This window comes from Dysidea avara, chromosome 11 (assembly GCF_963678975.1).
Source record: "Dysidea avara chromosome 11, odDysAvar1.4, whole genome shotgun sequence".
Taxonomy (NCBI): Eukaryota; Metazoa; Porifera; class Demospongiae; order Dictyoceratida; family Dysideidae; genus Dysidea; species Dysidea avara.
Window position 1 is genome coordinate 1952107 of NC_089282.1, and position 21677 is coordinate 1973783.

The 21677-nt window shown below is 39.0% G+C and overlaps 2 protein-coding genes across 4 annotated transcripts in view; one reads left to right on the forward strand and one right to left on the reverse strand.

Moving 5' to 3' along the window:
- LOC136239471 (methanethiol oxidase-like) overlaps positions 1–312 on the reverse strand; it is a 27671-nt gene extending 27359 nt beyond the window's left edge. The window contains exon 1 of one of the 3 annotated variants that reach the window (XM_066030207.1): positions 21–312. In XM_066030207.1, coding sequence (XP_065886279.1) covers positions 21–117 — 97 coding nt within the window. In that variant the 5' untranslated portion in view covers positions 118–312. The remainder of the gene's footprint in view (positions 1–20) is intronic. The other 2 variants (XM_066030205.1, XM_066030206.1) reach the window with 2 other exon arrangements.
- On the forward strand, positions 144–12522 carry LOC136239475 (E3 ubiquitin-protein ligase parkin-like). Its single transcript, XM_066030214.1, has 11 exons — positions 144–452; positions 2187–2325; positions 2372–2487; positions 2541–2624; positions 3972–4087; positions 5781–5917; positions 5969–6030; positions 6923–7057; positions 7819–7911; positions 8124–8244; positions 12256–12522. The coding sequence occupies exons 1-11, from the start codon at positions 264–266 to the stop codon at positions 12357–12359; spliced, it is 1296 nt and encodes a 431-aa protein (XP_065886286.1). The 5' UTR covers positions 144–263; the 3' UTR covers positions 12360–12522.
- Positions 12523–21677: the final 9155 nt, after the last annotated feature.

The window sequence follows — 21677 nt, forward strand, 5'->3', positions numbered from 1 at the left end:
GGTTAGCTAACATTTCTTACCAATTCGAGCTACTTTTTGCGCAGGCGGTGAAATTTCACTTGCAGCATTGTCACTTTCACTCGCTGCAATCCTTTTCATATTCATTCCCGAGCTCATTTCTATGGATGCGTCCGACTCGTCCAAACTATTTATTATCCGGATACCATATTGTGTTATCCGGTGTCCGGTTACGTGGTTTTCTGTACCCTGTGACAGGCGAAAGTCTGGTGTTGTTGTAGTTTCAATTCTGATATCTCGCTGAAATGGGAGACACTTACTTTCCAGTGAGTGTGAAGGAATCCAATGGCAGGAATAACTACATGATCCAAGTGGGCACTAAATGGAGCGTGGCTCACGTAAAGCAGGCAGTTCTAGAGCAGAGCGGCCTACAGCCCAACCAGTTCAAACTAGTGTTCGCTGGTATGGAGCTAAAAGATCACATGACACTGGAGGTGAGTAAATGTGATGGCAAATCACAGCGGGATGTGAGGGGTCCTTCACTTCCAGCATAGATAATGTATGCGTTCCTAATGGATTGGAAACGCCCGTTAAATTATTTTCCTATCCTAGTTACGGTGCGCCAAACATTGGGAAATTTGTTGAGTGGCTGTTTGGCTTTCTCTTGCTTGTTTGAAGGCCGGTTCGAAGGCGTGGACATTCCTTTTACATTGTTTATTGTGTTGCGTTATGTACTGAACAAGAACACAGCGTGTCTGTGGGAACTGGGAGAAATATTGTTTGCGACAGGTGACAATGGCAGGTACCACACCAGCTAATAATTCAACAGCAGTACTATTAGCCAACTTCTTGTCACCGCATTTACACAACCAAAGAAATGTGTGATACATTGAAATAAATTTTATGCTTCAGTACTGCTCAGCTTGAGCTAAACAATAGCACAAAGTAGTGCTTGTTTTCTGAAATTTTATCGAGACAGTGGAAATATACAGTGAAGCAATGAATATCTAGCTAGCCTACTACACTCTACCTGCTACAAGTGGTGTAAACAGCAGCAAAGAAACAATGTTACACTTTCTATTTCTTCAGGAAATTTGCACAACCGTTTTGAAACACCATATTTCGCCTTTGAACCTGAATTTTCTTACGCTATTGTTTACTGCCCTCCAGCATCCCTACCCAGTCCAGCCTCCAATTAGTGTAGGTGGTAACTAACCCAGCTGTAAACAACAAACACTAATTTGCTGGTTACAAGAACAGCAAAATCTTCCACCTGTCGACGCCATAAAGTTTACGCATAGCGAAATAGCCCATGACGTCACTATATAAATAATACGGGCGTTTCCAATCCATGTGACATACATTATCTATGCTTCCAGAAATGTCTTCAGTGACTACGGAAATTAGGCAATTTTTATAAAAATTTTGCTGAAAATTCAGAAATATGTAACGGAAATTTTAAATACATAAATCCGTACGATTGAAAATATTTGAATGTTTTTGGCATCGAATTTTGGTTATTTCATTAGTGTAAGTTATACTGCATGCATTTATATGTGTATATACACGAGGCGAGGTGCAAGGAAGAGGGGTCACTGTCAATAAAAGACTATAGCGCCATCTAGATTATAAGCGCACTAACATGTGTCCGTAATCTGCTTCGTAAATTTATTGTATACCTTCGAGCTGATTCGATTCCCACATTGCAAAGGCCATAGTGTAAGTCGTTTTGGATAGTTTTATTCAAATTCTAAGAGGTCACATGTACTGGCACCCTCGCCCCAAGTCACGATGGCTTACCAGACCACTAATGAACCGCTCGGCTGGGCTTGAACCTCGGCTTGAACCCATGCTGAAACCACAGTTCATCAAATACTGTAGCCTAAATCACAGAATATACTGCAACTCAAGCTGCACCCAAGAATTTCCAAGACAGCAATTCGGAAATTTGGTAGAAATTTATCCAGAAATTAGAAATTTGGGTTGGCAAATTTCCATATTTCGAAATGTCGTCGATGGATTTTGTATGTGAAGGACCCCCCGGCGGGATATTTGATAGTAGGCGGGGAATTTTTTAACTGAAATAAGTGTAGATGTATACATGAAGCAGAGACATCGTACTTTATACTGTCTCTTGTAATGTAAATAGTGTGCAACTAGTGCATGCTATAGTCATGTACAATTTGCCTGTAATTTTAAATCAGCACCAAATGTGTTGTATTAATTAGGATATTGGAGTACAGAGTACCAGCACTTTGCACTGTGTACGTGGCAACTTTGGTGGTGCCAGTGTACAAATGGAACGTTCAGCACCACCTTCCAGACCATTACACCAAGTCAGTCTGGGTACCATTGAGAAGCCACCAGGTAAGCTGTTCACATGATGATGCTGTGTGAGTATTACTTTTTGCAGAGGGACAAAAGACACACTTTTATGTCTTCTGCAAGAAACCATGTGGTGCAATGGCACCAGGAAAATTACGTGTACGCTGTGCTCGCTGCAAAGACACGTCGTTTATACTAGCAAATGTATGTCACTGATAGAAGGGACTGTATACTGATCACTTTGTGTGTGTGTTTAGGGGCCGAGTGGTTGGGAAGATGTGTTGACCCCACAGCGGATGCGTGGGCGGTGTAACAATGGTAACTGTGGAGGAAACACAGCTGTGAGTTTTATCAACAAGTACATGTGACCAAAAAATAGTACATGAGCAAACACCTTCACAAATTAAGTGATGTGATTAAACTCTTGTTCGTCACTCTGCAAGAAATGCAAAGTACCGAGGATTTATATCAAGTTGGAATTATCCAGGGGATTGAATGTAGAAAGTTTGTATCTGCAGCTAGGATAAAATATGTCATGCATAATCATATCCATTTGAAACAAATACCTTTTGAATGAATACTTTGAACATCAAATGCTATTCATTATTAGGACACCTCAGTACCAACCAAAAATGTCCTGATTATCAAGGTGTCCTGATTGTCCAGGTCAGTTGATGGATACTTTGGGACTGTTCCCAAGTGTCCAGATTACACAGGTGTCCTCGTTCTCAAGGGCCTACTTTATTCCACGGACTGGACTTGTGGACTGAGCTGGAAACAGCTTTTAAACAATAATCCAGGCATTATCCATCTCTTGCAATGCTGGAGACACCACTATCGAGCTACAACTGCTGCTGCTGCTGCTGGCTCTTCCTACAAGTCATGACACCGCATGCATTAATTAATTAGAATACACTTACAATACATGTGTACTAGCAGTGATACAGTGTGATAGAGGCTATTCTTGTAGTGGAGATGTTTTCCTTTGTTGTTTTTAGCACTAGTGTTACAGCTGTAGAGATGAGCCAGTAATTATCCTTAACAGGTAGCTAGATGGCACCACCAGGCAGGGTGATGGGGCTATGCAAATAATCTGGCTCATCACTGCAACCCTAATGCTAGTATTAAGTACTGAAAAACCTATACATTACAACAATAGCCTCTGTCGACCACGCTTTATCACTGTGAGTAAACGTGCATCATAAGTATATTCTAATTAATTAGTACATGCACTAGTGTCATGGCTTGTAAGGAAGAGCAGTACCAGCAGTTATAGCTTGATAATGGTGTCTTAAGTGTTGCAAGAGATGGATAATGTCTGGATTATTGTTTAAAAGCTGTTTCCACCTCAGTCCATGAGTCCAGTCCGTGAGTCCAGTCCGCGGAATAAAGTAGGCCATTCTCAAGTGTCCTGATTAGCAGGTTTTACTGTACATTCATAAGAGAAAGCTCCAATTTATATCCACAAAAGTTTTCTGTACAATTATAGTATAATTTTGTTTAAAGATTTTTCAGTTGTTGCTTCTTACAGTGAGAGAGTGGTATTAGCCCAAAAGATGTACAATATAATATGTGGGGCCTTAACTAGAAGTGAATCTGTAGTGGTTTGTAAGTGGTATTTTATTTGAGTGATGGCTGATGTCAACCACTGTGGGTACATCCCTGACAGGCCTGTCTGTGTATTATAGGAGTTCTACTTCAAATGTGCCAACCATCAAACTTTGGATGATGACTCATCAGTACCACTATACATGATCCGTGCCAATGATGTTCAAGTGGATTGTATCACCTGTCTTGCTTCAAGGTGAGTTAAAGGCTTGTGTACTTCATGTTGTCATACATAGCTAGAAAATAGTACAAAAAAAGTGGTCAAATGTGCTTTTTAAATGTGTATACTCTTCCACTATTAGCATGTGGTATAGCTTATAGCTCGATACAATTTTCATATTGATCAAAAGTACTTTAGTGACAGTGTTTGTGTAAACATGAAGACGTGTAGATACCACTGATACACTTTAGTTAATAGCTATATATGTAGATCCATCTTCTAATTTCTTAGACAATTGACCATGCTAGCTCTGAAACGGATAGCAATTTTACTATTTCGGTATCCTGAACAAAATCTTTCCGGGATATAGTGACATCATCACTTGTTGGACAGAAGACTAAGACATTTAAAAAAGAATAGCTTCTGGTTTCAACACAATTGCAGAGTGTAGTCTCATTATACTTCTTGCAGAGTTACAAATCTTTGAGGAGTTTAACTTAGTTTCATCTACCAGGGATCTAGTTGCTAATGATTGACAAGCTCTGTAGAAACTACTCCTTATTCAACAATCCGGTGTTGTAGAAGCAGAGGACCATAACTTAAAAACCAAATACTACATGTTCAATTTGCTTGCATGGTTTGTAAGACTCTAATGTAATAGCTGGTAATCAAGTAGCTGTGCAATTTTATGGCGATTGCCTGTTATCCATCGTTGACTCGTATGACCACAGCACTTATTCAGGACTTAGCCTATTGTAGCTTTCTAACATTTCTGAAGTCAAATGGTCATCCATTCTTTGTCTATCCTTAAAAATGTTTGATCAAGCATTTACAGAATTTTACTGAAACATTTCACTAGAAATAATTAAGGCTATACAATTGTCACATAGGTGCAAAGATAGCTGGAAGTTTACACCTTCAAAGCTTTGCAGCAGCTAAACTGTATAGAATGTGAAGTTGAACCATTGTTCATAAAAGCAAGTGTTAGTATAGAGGAGATGGAAATTTGCAGTGTCACATTATTGATCATAATCTTAGGTTTTTAAAGGAACTCAAACAATTAAATCATTTAACTAGCAGCAGCAGCACCGTCTAGCCGGGAGCATCTCCCCAAAGCTGTGCCAACAAAACCAGCTAACTGCAATACAATATACTGTCCCACAGAGGAGATGTAGAAATGAATTCCATAAGTTGCATAATTTCAGAGCAGCTATACTATGTACGCGTTGAGCTGGATCCTCAAAAATATTTAATAACTCATGGATGATGCAATTGCACACGAAGTTAAAATTTAGCTCATTTGTATTACTGCTTTACCCCTAAAAATATTTCAAAATCTTTTCATTCGAATGCCTGGCACAATATTTACAGTCAATCAAAACCCACCATACATTTCGTATGGGGAAGCCTGCAGTATCCATCACAACCTTTTCCGAACTTGTAATGGAGCCAAACCACACATGACTGCTGTTGATACTTTTACCATCACCACTAATCATCTGGTTGGCTGAAATGTTAATTCTCTTGAGAGAAAATCCAGTATTCATTTTAAGCTGTTTTTTCAGGATCCAGCTCAACTTGTACATACCAGAACACTAAAGATATAGTTAACCATGCTGCTAAATATAGTCAGGCTATTTGTTATGTGAGTGACGCGACTTAAGGGTAGTGTGCGTACTTGTGTCACATGTATATATGTTTGTTATTGATCTCATTATCTCCAATACAGAGAGGTGGTGGTAGTATTTGGCTGCGACACAGGACACTCGATGTGTGTTGCGTGTTTTGTAGACTACATTGAAGATGCTCTTAACAATCGTCGCTTCACAGAACACCTTCAATTTGGCTATACCATCCAGTGTCCAGGTCAATAATTATTAATGGTTAATACGTTAATCTGATTGGTTTGTTTTTTAGCGGGATGTGGAGGCTCTGAAGTAAAAGAAATTCATCATTTTAGAATAATGGGACCCAAAAATGTAAGTGTTACGGTATAGTTTATTTCATGGCTGAAAGAAGTTAGCAATTTGCTAATAATTGGTATATTTCTCCCAATGACAATTGTTTGCTATATGGTTACATGTGATAATGGCCCAGTTATTATTTTGATTGTACAGTCATAAAAAAATTTGATGATGTATAGTTTGTTGATGTTTATACATAGACATGTAGTTGAGTACTGCTAAGAATTAGGAATTAAAATTACAGTACCCTGCACAAAGAAAAGTAATGAAATAGTTGTGATATATTTTATACATGTTTGTTGCTGCTTTTCGAACAAACGTAGGCTTTAACAACACTATGCGAGCTAATTGCTGTGCCCTGTTATGTAGTATTTACTAATTATATATATGGCTATGCTTTGTTCCTAAAGGTGGCGTGGGTAACCTACAGGGTAGAGACAGAAATGACCACTAATTGATCCTTAGACATTTTCTATATGTGTGGCTTCATGGACCCCACCAAAACACACAATCACATGCTACAGTAGCATTTTGTAATACTTTCAATACTTACCAATTGCAAGCCTTAATTACATAATCTGTTGGTGACCTAGCTAACAAACTTCACAAACATTCGTGAACCCTTGCAACTTCTTCATTGTACACTGTACCGTAATCATTTTAGAGCAGTGCTATGAATCTTTTTTTTGTCAGAGAGTACTTGTTTTAGCGTGGTTGTCCACTATTATATCTTCAGGTATAGGTGACCTCCCTTGTTTCACTACTTTTATTGAAGGGGCAATACATTAGCAATGAAAAATGGATGTATTATTATATGTGAATATAAGGAACTCTAGGGATCAAAGAAATCAATCAAACTTTGTGTGATGCTTGTCTGATGCATTCTCGATCCATTGTATTTCTGTAGTATGAACGCTATCAGAGATTTGGAGCTGAGGAGTGTCTTCGTCAGATGGGAGGTATCTTCTGTCCTCGAGCTGGATGTGGTAATGGCCTTCTGCCTGAGCCGGGCCAGCGAAGAGTGGAATGCAATGAGTGTAGAGTGAGTAGATCAGTAATGTATACAACATTGTAGGGTTCTACAATATACCTATATTTAGTCATACCGAGGTATTAACAAAGCCATAATGCTATACCGAGGCCCAATACCAAACTGTAAATGTCCGTAATATCAAAAATACCGAATATATAGTTTTCCACCAGTTTGAGACTACTTGGATAAGTATACAGTATGTTTTATGTTAGTCAGCCTCTCCGTATTTGTATACGGTGGTTCTCAGATTTATATCGCTGAATTCCTGGTGACTACTGGCCAACTCACATCGTATTACCCTTACTATACATAGAACTACTTAGTAATCATACATCTAAATACTCGGTATGAAGTAAGCGCCTCAACTGTGTTATTTTTGTTTACATAATGGTAACCACAATTACATGGCAAAGTCTAAACTTCAGTAAAAACTATCTTTAACAAACAACGGAATTCTGACTAACTGAAGATGCCTTATGCTACATAGATCTATTCTGTATAGCAGTATGATCCATTTCGCAGTTGTTTTCTTCACGGTTTGTCCCATTTCTGGTGTTGCGTATGCATGTATGCACTCATGATTACATTATAATTGTGTACTAGTCCACAGTTATCCTAGAAACGGGACCCCTATGGGTGTGTCGCATAACACACTTAGTGAGTATACTGCCCATCCCTAGCCTAGTACACAAAACCTACTCTTAAATATATAGCATGTCATAAATAACTGTGTGATGTGTTTTCATTGGTACGTTTTGTTGGTTGTGTAGCATGTGTTCTGTGCCAGATGTCAAAATCCTTACCACACTGGAGCCTGTAATACTGCACCTGCTGCACAGCAAGCTCCTCAGGCTGAGAATCCTGTAAGTGTGTGTGTTGTGTAGTGTAGCATGTGTGTGTTTGTGTGTGTGTAGTGTAGTGCAGGTGCATACATGCGTGCGCATGTGTGTGTGTGTGTGTAGTATAGCGTGTGTGCATGTGTGTGTGTAATATGGCTCAACCCTTACACTCAGTAGCACTTTAGCTGATAAGGTTATAGTGCATGTTCTCACTATTTCTTTGATGTCTCTTACAGAATCGGTTCACTCCTAATCCTCACAACATTCAGCGAGCTCAGTGGAATGAAGCCAATGAGAGATATGTCAGGGAACATTCAAAGCGATGTCCCCAGTGTAATGTGCCTATTGAGAAGAATGGTATGTTAGTGGTGAAAGGCCCTGAAGTATTGGTAAATGCCTATATATACTTAAAGATGACTCCAATATAGTATTCTCTGTATGGAGTACCCTTGACTACATGTGAAGTACTAGAAAAATGGTCATATACCATTATAGTCTTGTACCATATATCCAGAAATTTTTGAGGTATGTAGTTTTCACGTTTTTCGTAGTTAGTAAAGCTCCCATGAAATTTTATCACATGAAAATTTGTGTGTCCTACAAACTTTAACTGATAAATTAGTGTGGCTCTTGGTGTGTGATACCATTTGTAGGAATATGTGGATTCCACATACTACAGTATCATACATTGCCGATATTAAAGTGGGTGTGGCTTACAAAAGACGGCCAACTGCAAGACTAGACTATGCCTCACACAGAGACTGCTGCTACAGTGCTACTTGGTTTAGACGTGCTTTAGCAATCTGCATGATGCTTGGAGTAAAAATCAATCCAGACCCTTCAAAACAGAACAAAAATTCAAATTGAGCTCCGTGAAATTTGAAACACGGAAATCCTGGGCTATGAGGCAGTGATGAAAACTGGTAATGAAATTCACAACATCACGATATGATTAATAGTACACACCCTACAACAAAACAACATAGCTACTAAGCAAAAAACTGGTAGTTCTTGAAGTATTTGTGAAAATATGTAGACAAGAAAAATGAATCACCAGGAATCAAACACAATATTCACTAGCGGAGCAATCTACAAAACCTATTAAAGGTTTTTTCTCTCATACAGCATCAAACAAAGCTAAAATCTGTTAATGTGGACACTTGAGGATGTGGTTCAGATGTACTGTAGCTTGATAAATACTTGTGAGAAGACAGTGGAATATGGACACCTTGGGACCAATCAATAAAGACCTGGCTATCAAAGTGTCCTGATTTTCCAGGTCAGTTAACCCATTCCTACCGAAGTTATTTCGTAAAACCGCAGAAAAACCTCAGGAAATGAAATTTTATGGCTTGTGTGATCTTTGCGCAATACGTGAGGACCCCACCCATTAATTAACACAGAACGCTATATACCATATGAAAGCCATCTTTCCCTTCTACCCAAACATCTAAAAACCTTACAACAAAACACATAACTCACGCGCTTTGAATTGAAGAAAGGCGCATTGTTATTCTTCGCCATAGCAGCGAAAGATGGACGCCGCCATCTTGTTATAACCCCCGGTTACATCATACTGTATATTTTTAGAATCCTTATCACGTGAGGAGTAGTTTTATTCTTAGTAGAACACACCATGATGTTCAGAGCGAAAGTTATCGAAATTTAAACAGGTACAATTGTTTTTGATGCGTGTTTGTGTGTTTATAAGTATTGATAGTTTCCCATACTTGTTCTTATCGCTTTGCGTTAAACTTTATTAGAAACGCCTGGGCCTACTCAGCAAATTGGTGGTTATTTCAACTTCATAGCCCTTAGGACGAAAGAGTTATGGGTCCATTTATAAAGGGCACCCGTAGCACGCATTTTTTGGCAATATATTAGCCATTCGGTAATAAAGGGTTAAGGACATTATACCATAGATAATATACCCCCCTGGATTGGAAACTGCGCTGCACGCCCATAGACTTTGTACAAGAACCAGTGTCCTTGGTTTCGCACCTCAAATTTAACCCTATTACAGCCGAACCATGGCATTAACAACTTTATTTTGTAACAAGAATGACTTGTGGTGTTGTTATGATAATTGTTTAGGTAAGTTTGACCACTAGCTTCACCTCACTTTTGGTTAGAAGTCTTATAATGGCCGATTACATGCTTTGGGGGAAGCACATTCTTGGCTAAACTAAGTGCTGTAGGTAGAAAAAGAAATGGCCTTGGCTAGCCTTCCCATAACTTCTTTGGCAGGTTTTTGAGATGGTAGTTTTTGGCAAAACGGGAAGCGCATTCTCTCTGTGATTCTAAACAGTATTGCTACACAATTTATACTATGAAGTCATCAAATAATGCTCTGTGGGCTGGTCTGGGTGCACATGGGGTAGCGTACAGAGTTTCAGTGTTTTCCCTTGAATGTGTCCAAACCATCACGTCTTGCGTTCAGTTTCGCTTCTACCGTTTGCACAATAAAGAGCCAATTTGGCTCGAAACTCGCTGTTGGCTTCCCAAACATCTTGAGAAAGAACCCTTTACCAGTGGTGAGTCTTGTTTCGCCCAGAGAAACTTGTCTTGTTATTGAAGGGGGCGCAAAACCAGCCTGTAACCAGTGGCGTTTACTAGTTTCCAATCCAGGAGTTATATTATCTGTGCTTTAACTAAGTGTCTGGATCAGAGGAGGTCGGTCACGCGTCATAATCCTATGATGCGAAATTATGCAACCAAGCATTGTTTTATGTGTTAAGGCTTGTTTAGCAGCTAGGAAAGCAGTGCATTGTACTGAGAAGGCTTGTAATATCACTGGGACACTCTGGCATGGATATACAATCAGTGTTTTAGAATATTAAGAGGTGTGAAGGTTGAACCCTTCCTTTGAGATCACGAGATGAATGATGACGCGTGACCAACCTCCTCTGTGTCTGGATTATGTAGATGTCCTCAAGTGTCCATATTAACAGATTCCAGTGTAATATGAACATCTTGGGACCAACCATTAGCGTCCTTCAAAAAAGCTTGCAGTAGTAAACAGGTCACTTCCTATGACTTCACAATCTATTCATTATGTTGTATTGTTTCCTCATTTTTGTGGTAATTACAAGAACTGTTGATGTGAGGCCTAATTGTGCAGTAAGTAGATAAGTGAATTTTCCTTATACAGAAACACATTGGGACCAAGTATGACACAGATATGTGGGAATATTCCTTCTTTACACCTACACTGAGCATGCTATGGGTAAATATAACAATTGATACTACTTTCTGCAGTAATTACAATACAAAACGTTAACTTTATTCTGTAATTTTTCAAAGTACAGATTCTCCCACACAATTATGTTATTACAACATGTGTCTTGTTTTTCATTGCTTTGTACCTTGTGGGTCCATTATGTCACGTGTGATAGTATGTATGATGGATACCACAGTCAATCTCAATATTTACAAGTCTCCACTAAAGTTCCCTGACGTTATATATCATTAAGGGACATGGTTGTGGTACTGTGTATTCTGTTGCAAAATGGATTGTTATAATTCCAACTATATCCACCCCTACATGCAAAGGGCTTTACCCTAACACTAAACCATTAGGTTCAACATTTGCTTTGTCCACTTTTTGGTAATGCAAAAACCCTTTATATACCTCTATAAAGTGATCCATAACTTGATGATTGTTCCTATCTACTTGCCATCAGTTCCATTTGATTTGCTATTAAATTTCCAATCAGGCCATATATGACTCAAAAATCGTGGCAAGGATTTTGAATCACAGAAATACTGTTGTTTATCAATTTAGAACCAATAAACTCTCTGTGGTTATAGCATTCATTTAAACTTCTCCAAACAGTTGAGTAAATAGACTTTTGATCAATGAGTAGGTTTAGACTAAAGGAGTTAAGCCTGTATTGTGTAATTACACTTTCTGCAATAGGGTTTTAAAAATTTAGGCAATTACACGTGATTCCACTACCACCCTTGTTTGTATATGCCTGTTGGCTTCATTCTGTCTTTAGGATTTATATGAAGTGCCATCTTGATCACATAATTCTGGACCAAGTGTGGGTGAGACATCTGAGAATGAAGATCCTCAGCAAGCCTCACACCCAGTAGTTCATGGGAACATTACTAAGCAATTCGTATGGCATTCCCTGTAGTCAGTCATGATAGAGAGGTCTTTCCAAACAGCTTTAATAATGCATCTGTGAAAGTTCCCTCGGATTAGATGCTTAGCTTTGCATAAGACACATCCTGTTGAAGTATTTTTTATCGAGTTACTTCTGTAATGATTTTAATGCTATTTTGGGTGCTACCTCTTCTGTACAATAACCTTTATATCTGAAGTGTTGTGCAAGTTCACTGTGTATTCTTCTCCACACACAGAGGGTTGTAACCACATGACATGTACATTTTGCAAGTTTGAGTTCTGCTGGTTGTGTCTCATACAGTGGAATGGAGAGTGCCAGAGTAGCCACTGGTTCCACTAAACTGCTGTTTTTTTTTAGTACCCTTATATGGATTTTTTCTAGCTTTTTTTTTGTTTTTTACCCTTCTTTGTTGTATTCATGTACTCATATTTTATATATACACAGTATGGTGCATTTGGAGTGAATAACTGTACATTAGTTTTAGAGAATACACTGCAAAAGATTTGTGTGTAATATAGTCCCCCCATCCCTGGTGATGCCATTTGTCATTGTTAGTTCTCGCTGAAAGTAAGGTCCCAATATTGGACCAACAATACTGAGTCTCTGGAAAATCTCTTGCTATTTTCTTTGCTGTTTAACCAGCCGAGTTTATTAGAGATTTGGAATTAGGATGACCAAGGTGGAGGAAGGAAGTTATGAGAGACTTTACCTGTAACCAAAGAAACTAGTCTATACGGACTTAATAAGAAAGAGTTGATATATTAACCCCTGACGTGTCACTAGATGGAATGTAGGGACCTAATATAATGGACCAAGCAAATGCTAAAATAATGCAATGAAGAGTAGCTAAATAGGTCACTAGTTTACATGACAATGACTAGTACAAGACCAGGTTTATGTGCAGACCTGTACTATACTATTACATTTTCCTCACTGCATATAAAATACATGGATACTCTAAATGGACTGCTGAGCTTGAAGTCCACAAAGGTGGGAGCTTCTAATTGTGTGTAGAAAAAAATTATTGTTCTATTCTGTTGTTGCTCAATTGGACCGACAATAGTGATGAGCATAATTATATACATCCTTTCTAGAATATTTTGTCGTAGCCTGTCCTTGCTCATGTGTATCTCCTGCCTCCAGTGGCGTAGCTACCATCGAGGCAGCTGCCTCGGTAAAAATGCTCAACAACAGTCTGAGCAGGCCTGAGTTTTGGCACCCCGAATTTTCTACTCAAACATTGCATTACTGCACCACACATAATCGAATCTATGGCTGTAGTACTAAGCAGGGCTGGAGCCCATAGTGACACGGTGCTGGACCACTTTTCAACTACTCAATTGAATTCAGTTCTAAAAAGATCGAGATACTCTAATAGAGCAGTCATCGTAATATATTCTAATAGAGCATTCAGTACAGATTATAGCCACTGCTCTCATTGCACTGTTTGGTCTAAATCATTTACATTTATGTTAATTGCCTTTAAATTATACTTTTCAAAAGTTCCAACGAGTCAACTGCATGGTATTGCATTGAGCTAATTGATCATGCATATCATGCATTAGCAATTAAAAATATAGCCTCCTCATGCCATTTCAAAGCATATATTTTCAAAATTTTCCTTGAGGGAGCATGCCCCCCAGGCTCCCTAGCTTGGCATACTTAGCACATGCAGTTGAGCATCACATGAAAGAGATAATCTCTGACTTAAACGTCACATCAGATCAATAAAAAGTATAGTGTACAAAAGCATGACTATGACCTCCGTTGCAGTCCATGGATGACCTGACCACTTACAAATCTCCAGAGTAACGTAAGTTGTGTTGAATGCAATTAAACTAGTCTAATAATTGAAGCATGGGAGCTATACTGTAGCATGAACTAAACTGACATGTAGAAAAACGCCCAGAGTCTTTCTTTCATCCAACCAGATAGTCAACCTGCAAATGCTGTACTACCCATACTTGAAGTATTTGTGAATCAGTTGAGTCAGAAGCAGACCCTCTCAATTAGGTTAATGTATAAACTTTGCCTCGGTAAAATTTTTTTCCTGGCTACGCCACTGGCCTCCACTACACTTGGTGAAGTTTCCATTGTTTTAAGTCATTAAGTCTTCCTTTGAACTTGTAACTGTAACTTTGTAATGATTGTCAGGTACATGGTGGAGTTGTGATAGTCACAAACTAGATAGCTACAGTGATAGCCAACTAGAAGCTACCATCAAGTGATATTATCAAGAAGACACAACTGCAATAACTGTGGACACTAGAGAAATGTTCAGTGTGGAAAGACCCAGTGGTATGACAGACTGACAAAGTATACTTGTCTATGAAGTTAACTGAATTACAGTTCAAGGTTACTCACATAGCTTAGCTAGCTGTATACAAAACCTGGTGTCATTATATTAGTTTAGGTCACTAAGGTCCTGTATGTATGTATATATCATATAATTATGGTATGCATAAATCTTTTGATCTTTGGGAGATAATGAGGTCTCTAAGAGACCTCTGGAGAGGTTCTCTAAAATAAGACTCCTATGGGCTTCATTTTATATATAGAAAAATGTGGAAGTGATTGTGGGTTTACATTTTGTGCAAGATATGATGATGTTTTACTCAACCCACAATCAATTCATCTATCTACTAGCATAAATACACCCACACCGTCAGTTAGAGACTGCCCACTCAGATCTTTAATTTGTGGCTTTAGGTTTACCTCGGGTTTTTACAATCACGAAGATCCTCATGGTAGGTTTCTAACTGTATTACTAATAGAAGACACACAACATCTACTCTAATAGAACAGTCGCTATTATATTAGATAGTCAAGGTGATCATATGTAGTGGGTGCAGTCATTGATGACCTATTATTACTGAAAATATTAATAGTCTCACTATACACATTGTTTGGAATATTTGACATGTGCAAACAACACACAACTATGATGCAAAAAATGGCTATACTATATTCCAATAGTTTAGTACTTGTTAGTAATAAGACATCACTTCTCCATCCGATGACACTATGATGTGTACTGGTAGACATTAATGTAGTGACACTTTATCTGATAATTAGCTAGTTTAAACAGCTTCTCATGTCTGACGTCAACTAGGGCAGGTCCAGCTGCTTGAATTCTATTGGTCTGAGTTCAGCTATAATGCACATGTGATGTTGTAGACCGACTAACAGGGAATGGAGCCCTTTCTATTATTGGTGGTGGCCATTTTCTCTTCCATTAGAGATAGTCCCTTCACATGTTGGAATCACAATCTTTTTTGCCTGAAACTATGGAAGTTTTCTATTGTGTCCATAATTAGTTTAAAAGCACTGAAGGGGTAAGAAGAATTCTTAAGATTGTGCTGCATATATACCCAGCAAGTGCATGATTGTGTATACCACCTAACACTGGAAACTCTCCCCTCTCTGGGTAGGTTAAGTTGTCAACATTGGTGGCCTATCGTGTTGTGTACATTGTATTTGCATAATATTCACTTTTATAACCATGAAAATTCACCATTTTTGTCTTAATCTCCCTGAGGCATCATTAAAGTATGCATAATTATGGTTTCAAATAAAAGATCTTGCCAGGTTTAAAATAACTCATTCCAAAAGTATCAAAAAAAGAATGTTGTTATGCGTACAATTGATATAAAAAAATTTCATACTTTTCTCAAAAATGACACAACTTTTGCACAATGTAGCTCTACTACTAGGCAAACTGCATATAGGAATGAGCTGAAAATCGATGTATAGGGTAGATTTATCATTGTAGAATAATTTTGCAGTGGTTTAAAAGTATTCACAGTAAAAATCAGTGAGTTACACTGTGAAAACTAACACAGCTACATGTAACAAATAGTTGATTAAGATACTCTAACAGTACAGAACACTCAGTAAGTAACAAGTCATCGTGTGGGGAGTTCAGCTACAAAGTAATTATAAGGATAAAGGCTTGTGCCTGTACATCCATAAATAAAATTATACCTATAAAAATTTAGCTATTACTGAAATAAACAATTAATCAACAATTGATTGGGGTAATGAATTCAAGTCGAGTCATAAATTACTCTGTTAGCTGCTATAAAGATTAGACAGATCTTGTGTATGAATTTTTGTGGCTCTTGAATAATTTCATTGTGTGATGCACCTCTTGTTGTAGTTGAAGTGGATTGATCATGGCAGTGGGACAAATTATTAAATATCCACATCATACCGGTAAATGCCCCTAAGAATTTGATATAGGTAGATCAAATCACCCCTTCATCGATGGTGTTGTAGATGTGGTATATAGATTCAGGTGTCTCAATCTGTCATACGTGTGTATCTGCAATTAGACAGACAAGGGTTGTGTACAATTTTACCATGACTTCAGTATCTTAGCATTCAAACAACTTTCAAATAAAGTCCAAAACTGTCACTTTGTAATGAGATCAGGTACGAACAAGACTCCTAGTCTTGCTTTGGTTGCCAGGTGTCTGTGTACTAATGTTGTTGATCCCAGTGGAGTTTCTGCTTTGGTGGCCTGTCGCTTGATTGCTTTAAGTAATGCCCAGTGTTCGTCCTATAGGTGTGGGTGAAGTAGTTAGGAGAATTATTGGCAAGGCTGTGTTGACTACTCTTAAGATGGAGATTTTGGAAGCTGCTGGTCCACTTCAGCTTTGTGCAGGGCAGGATGTGGGATGTGAGGCTGCTGTACATACTCTGCGCCATGTTTTTAGCGAGGATAATACAGAGGCTATGTTGTTGGTTGATGCTAGCAACGCTTTCAATAGTTTGAATCGTCAGGTAGCCCTTCACAACTTACAATACTTGTGTCCATCTTTGGCTACTATTCTCTTGAATACTTATTGTAATGATGTTTCTTTGTTTATTGATGGTCATCAAATGCTGTCATCAGAGGGTACCACTCAGGAAGATCCACCTGTCATGGCAATGTATGCCATCAGTGTGTTGCCATTGATTAATGCTTTATGTGAATGTGATGTCCAACAAACGTGGTTTGCAGATGATGCCACTGCAGGTGGGTCTCTAATTTTTCTAATCCAGGTTGATATCATTGCTTTACGGCGACAGCGGCAGGCATTCTTAGTCTCTCGGATAACTCCATTATTGCCAGCTAATCTTAAGCGGATTCTAACCTTGTCCAGTGAGAAAGGAGCTTCGTCCTGGCTTTCTGTTCTCCCAATTGAAGAACACGGGTTTGCCCTGCACAAGGGGGCTTTTTGTGATGCTTTGTGCCTTCATTATGGATGGTTACGTGTTGGTCTTCCATCCAAATGTTTTTGTGGCAATGGATTACTGTTGACCATGCTATGAATTGTTCATCCGGTGGGTTCCCTACTATTATATAGACATAACGAACTTATAGGGACTTCACTGCATCTATTTTGTCTGAGATATGCCAAGATGCTGCCATTGAACTGGTATTGCAGAGACTGACTGGTGAGAATCTTCAGTATGCAACGGCAAATACTGAGGATAAGGCTTGTTTAGACATTAGTGCCCGAGGGTTTTGGGGTAGTCAACATCAAAGGGTTTTTTTGATGTAAGAGTGTTTAATCCAACTGCTTCCAGCTACCGTAACACTGCTGTTGCTTCTCTCTATAGATGATTTGAGCGGGAGAAACAGAGAAGGTATGAGCAAAGAGTTTGTGAGGTAGAAATGGGTTCGTTCACCCCTTTGGTGTTTTCCACCTTTGGGGGAATGGGTAGTGAATTGCTTCCCTGCTCTCTGCAAAGAGGGAACATCCCTATAGCTTGGTGATGTCTTGGCTGAGGTGCTCCATTAGTTTTTTCTTGCTGCGGTCTGCTATAACCTGCCTACATGGAGCTAGATCCATCCATGGCAGCCCAGTAATGATTGGGGCACTTCAGTTGACCATACCAGGCACTGATCCAGACTTGAAATAAATCAAGGTGGGTTGCTGGCCCAGATTTTAAGTTGATAGTCCTGAATGTCTTAATATTTAAATCAGGGAAGAGCTGACACTGTTATTGTTTAGCTTGTACAATGAAGCACACAGTGGCATGATATTAAACTATAATACATAATGTCTGATCATGAGTTGACACCAGTGGATACACCTGTAACACATACTTCACATTCCTGGCCTTTCTTTTGTATGTGATATGTAGGAGATGATATAGCTTAGGTGTGCTCCATTAAATAACTAAATGTGAACTATCATCTCCTACTGATCATGTATATGTCCTCACAGGAATAAACCTTACCTTAAAGGTTATAGCTAAAATATTTCCTGTATGCCGCTTTTCACTACTTAACTAACTTTAAAATTTTATTAATTTTCACCTGTGCACATACTACACATTCTGCTCTGCTCTATGTGATATGTAGATAGTTTAGGTTTGCCCCTTAGCCAACTTGAAAAATTTATTAAGTTTGATGCAGTCACATTTAATATTATGCCACAGACTTGCCAGCAATTATAAAAGATGTAAATGTAAAGCATGCAGACTCCATTTGTTCACTCAAGAACTACTCTGTGCCTGGTGATAGCTAACACTGCTCATTATTTTAGATAAATTCATCAATGCATGCTGTAAGATGATAGACTGGGTATAGTATTGGAACCTGATTGGCATGTAAGCAGGGGCTTATAGTTCATAGCTATGCAAATAATTTGTTAATAACAAATGAGTGTACATAATTAAGATGCATGATGGGTGGCTAACCACCCCATCCACCCCCTCTGGTTCAGTCCCTGCTTACAGCATCTGAAGGTCAGGTGCTTCCTTCACTTTAGTCTCAGTAAAACATCTTTGTCCAGCATCTTACCATCTGGTGCTGGGGGTGCTGGCAAGGGGTGCTGGTCACTCCGGGGAAAAAAAAGAAGAAAAGACTGTAGAAGGTACAGCTTTAAACAAGTCACCCTGTAGAGAGCTCAACCATGCAAGTCACCATGTCAGTAGAGAGTTCAGCTATATGCAAACCAGTTAGCCCAGTAGAGAATTCAGCTACAGAGCAGTTACCCTGTAGGGAGTTCAACTACATCTCAAGTCACCCAGTAGAGAATTCAGCTTCAAACAAGTCACCTTGTAAAGAGTTGCAAGTCACCATGTCAACTTAGAGTTCAGCAGCAAACAAGTCTCCTGTAAGGAATTCAACTACACAATGATAGTTTATGGTTGCCCTATTCCACCATCTGTTAATGGAAGTTGCTGTACAGAGAAGGGCAATGCATTCAAGTTCTCTACTTCACTCAAATCCCATGTATACAAAGTTGAAAACTTTTTGTAGAGATTGTGACCTTGAAGCTGAGGCATACTGTGATGCTGTCACTGCTGGAGGAGGATGGCTTGTTATTCAGAGGAGGAAAGATGGTAGTGTGGACTTTGGTAGAAACTGGACAGAATACAAATACGGATTTGGTAACTTGCATGGTGAATTCTGGTATGGTCTGTATGCAATGTACTGCCTTACCAGTCAAGGACAATTTCTGAAAAGCATAAAAATGAGTATAATAGGCAGAAAATTGGGGAAATTCCAAAAAGCATAATAGCTAAATTTTGGAGCATAATAGACTCAAGCCTACTACACCCAGAATGTGCTACCATCATCTCCAGTATCCACAGGTAGTTGATTCAATGTGCTCAGTAGAGAGAGACCTGTGCCCATTACAACCACCTGTAATATGTATTAGCAGGTATATACTCGCTTCATCCTGACATCAAGGTTGCTCAGAAGTTTGCCAAGGAAAGAATTCTACCTCAACTTAAAGAGGAACTCTCTGACAAACGTTATGCCTAACACTTGGTTGCCATGGTTGAAGGTATTGAAGCCACTCTAGAGCAATTCTGTTTCTTTGTCAGTAACAAGTGCAGGGCTGCTCTTTGTGCTGATAAAAGTGTTTGCTCAATCTTACAAAAATAAATAGGCTTCTTTTTCTTCAGTAAACCTGCAGTTTTACTGGTGATACTTTTCAGGTAATGTCACAATCCACAATGGTTGAGATGGTTGCAGAAAGCACATTTCCAATAGCTGAAAACAGCTCAGAGTTGAAGGTGTACTAAGGTACTTCCATGACAAACGTGTCATCTTGTACTTCAGCCAGCTAGCAGATTGAGTCTTTGAAGGATCTGGTGATCTTGTCTCAACAATGGCTAGCTAAGCTCTTCAGCTACATCATCATTGCTCATTCTTACAAAACAGGTAAAAGGTTTGATGATGACTTACCAAATAATTCTCCATGAGACTGATGAGAGTCTTCTCCAGCACATGTTGGACAAGTTCCACTCAGACTACCCCAGTGTAGTAAAGGTTAGCAAGGAACAAGTGGTGGATATTCTGCTGTGTTTTCACCTGGTAGCTCACATCACTAGAGAAGTTTGGTTCACTGAAGAGGGTTATCCATCACTACCAGTTAGTGGTGACACCTTCGTCGTTCCTTCTCTTGTTCCTCATGATGATGGGAGGAACCAAACAGGAGAGGATGACTTCAAGTTTGTCAGTGGCTTTATCCCAACCAGTCTCCTAGGCCTCCTTAATAATTGTATCTGTCGTAATTGGAGAGGAATAGTCGACTATTGTGGTGAGTGTGGTGTATTGAGTGGCGGATTGTAGGATGAGACATGGCAAGGTGGGGCTACAATTGGGAGCAGATCAGGTATACTACATCAGCCAATGTGAGGAGAAGAAGAGTATCCAGTTGACGATCACTATGTCAGTGAGAGATCATGTGAAGAGTGGAGGGAACTGCTTGATGACACCACTGGATGACATCACTAGATTATTGGATGACATCATGAAGGTGTTCATGTCAGCAGTGAAGAAGAGGCCAGTCTTATTGGTTCCCTGTCCAAACTGTCCTACCCTCCATATCACTCTTGATGAGGTGTGTACTGGTAAGAGCATATTCTGCTCCTGTAAAGCTGGTGATGTTAAGGTGCCACATGGTTACTATGGTGACCTGTCACCTTGTATATCAGATGAGGTAATAATTTCATTACTGATTGTAAAGTGTAAGTGTTTATAGGAGCTGACAGGAAGTTGGAAGTGTTCACTAAAGATTGGCTAAGGTTGTGTCTTTCACAGAACTGTCGCCAAAGTTTAGAACTGCAAAGACAATTTCTATCAAACAATGCAAAATGCTGCAGAGCTGTCTAAGAGAATCCTTCATTTTAGATAGGATAAAATGCTCATCATTGAGTTAGAAGTTTGATGAATTATTGGCCGTTCTGGAAGATGACCTTGATCCGAACTGTGTGGAACTAGCCAATCAGATTAGACAAGAATCATCACAAAACACAACTGGTATAGTATAGCTCTACTATAGTGTGTGCAATTGTGACGTGTTCCTTTTTTCTATCACCAGCTGATCAGCAGTGATAGAGTCATAAACACAAGATTTAATTTTGTCTCTGCGGTAATTAATTTTATATTTTATTAACAAAATGAATACAAGGTTGGACGATATAAACACTGACCAGATAGGGTATATACACATCATCGACTTTATAGAGATTCATAACTTTGGACTATACATAGGGTGTTGCCTTGAAATTGGTCAGCAGTGAGCAATCATATAGCTAGTTGAATCCATACTAAATGCAGAAATCTTCATATTTTGTAGGTTACATTGAATAAGCTCTGATGTTAAATATATTGGTGTGAGTGGAATACCTCTAAATCACAAATTA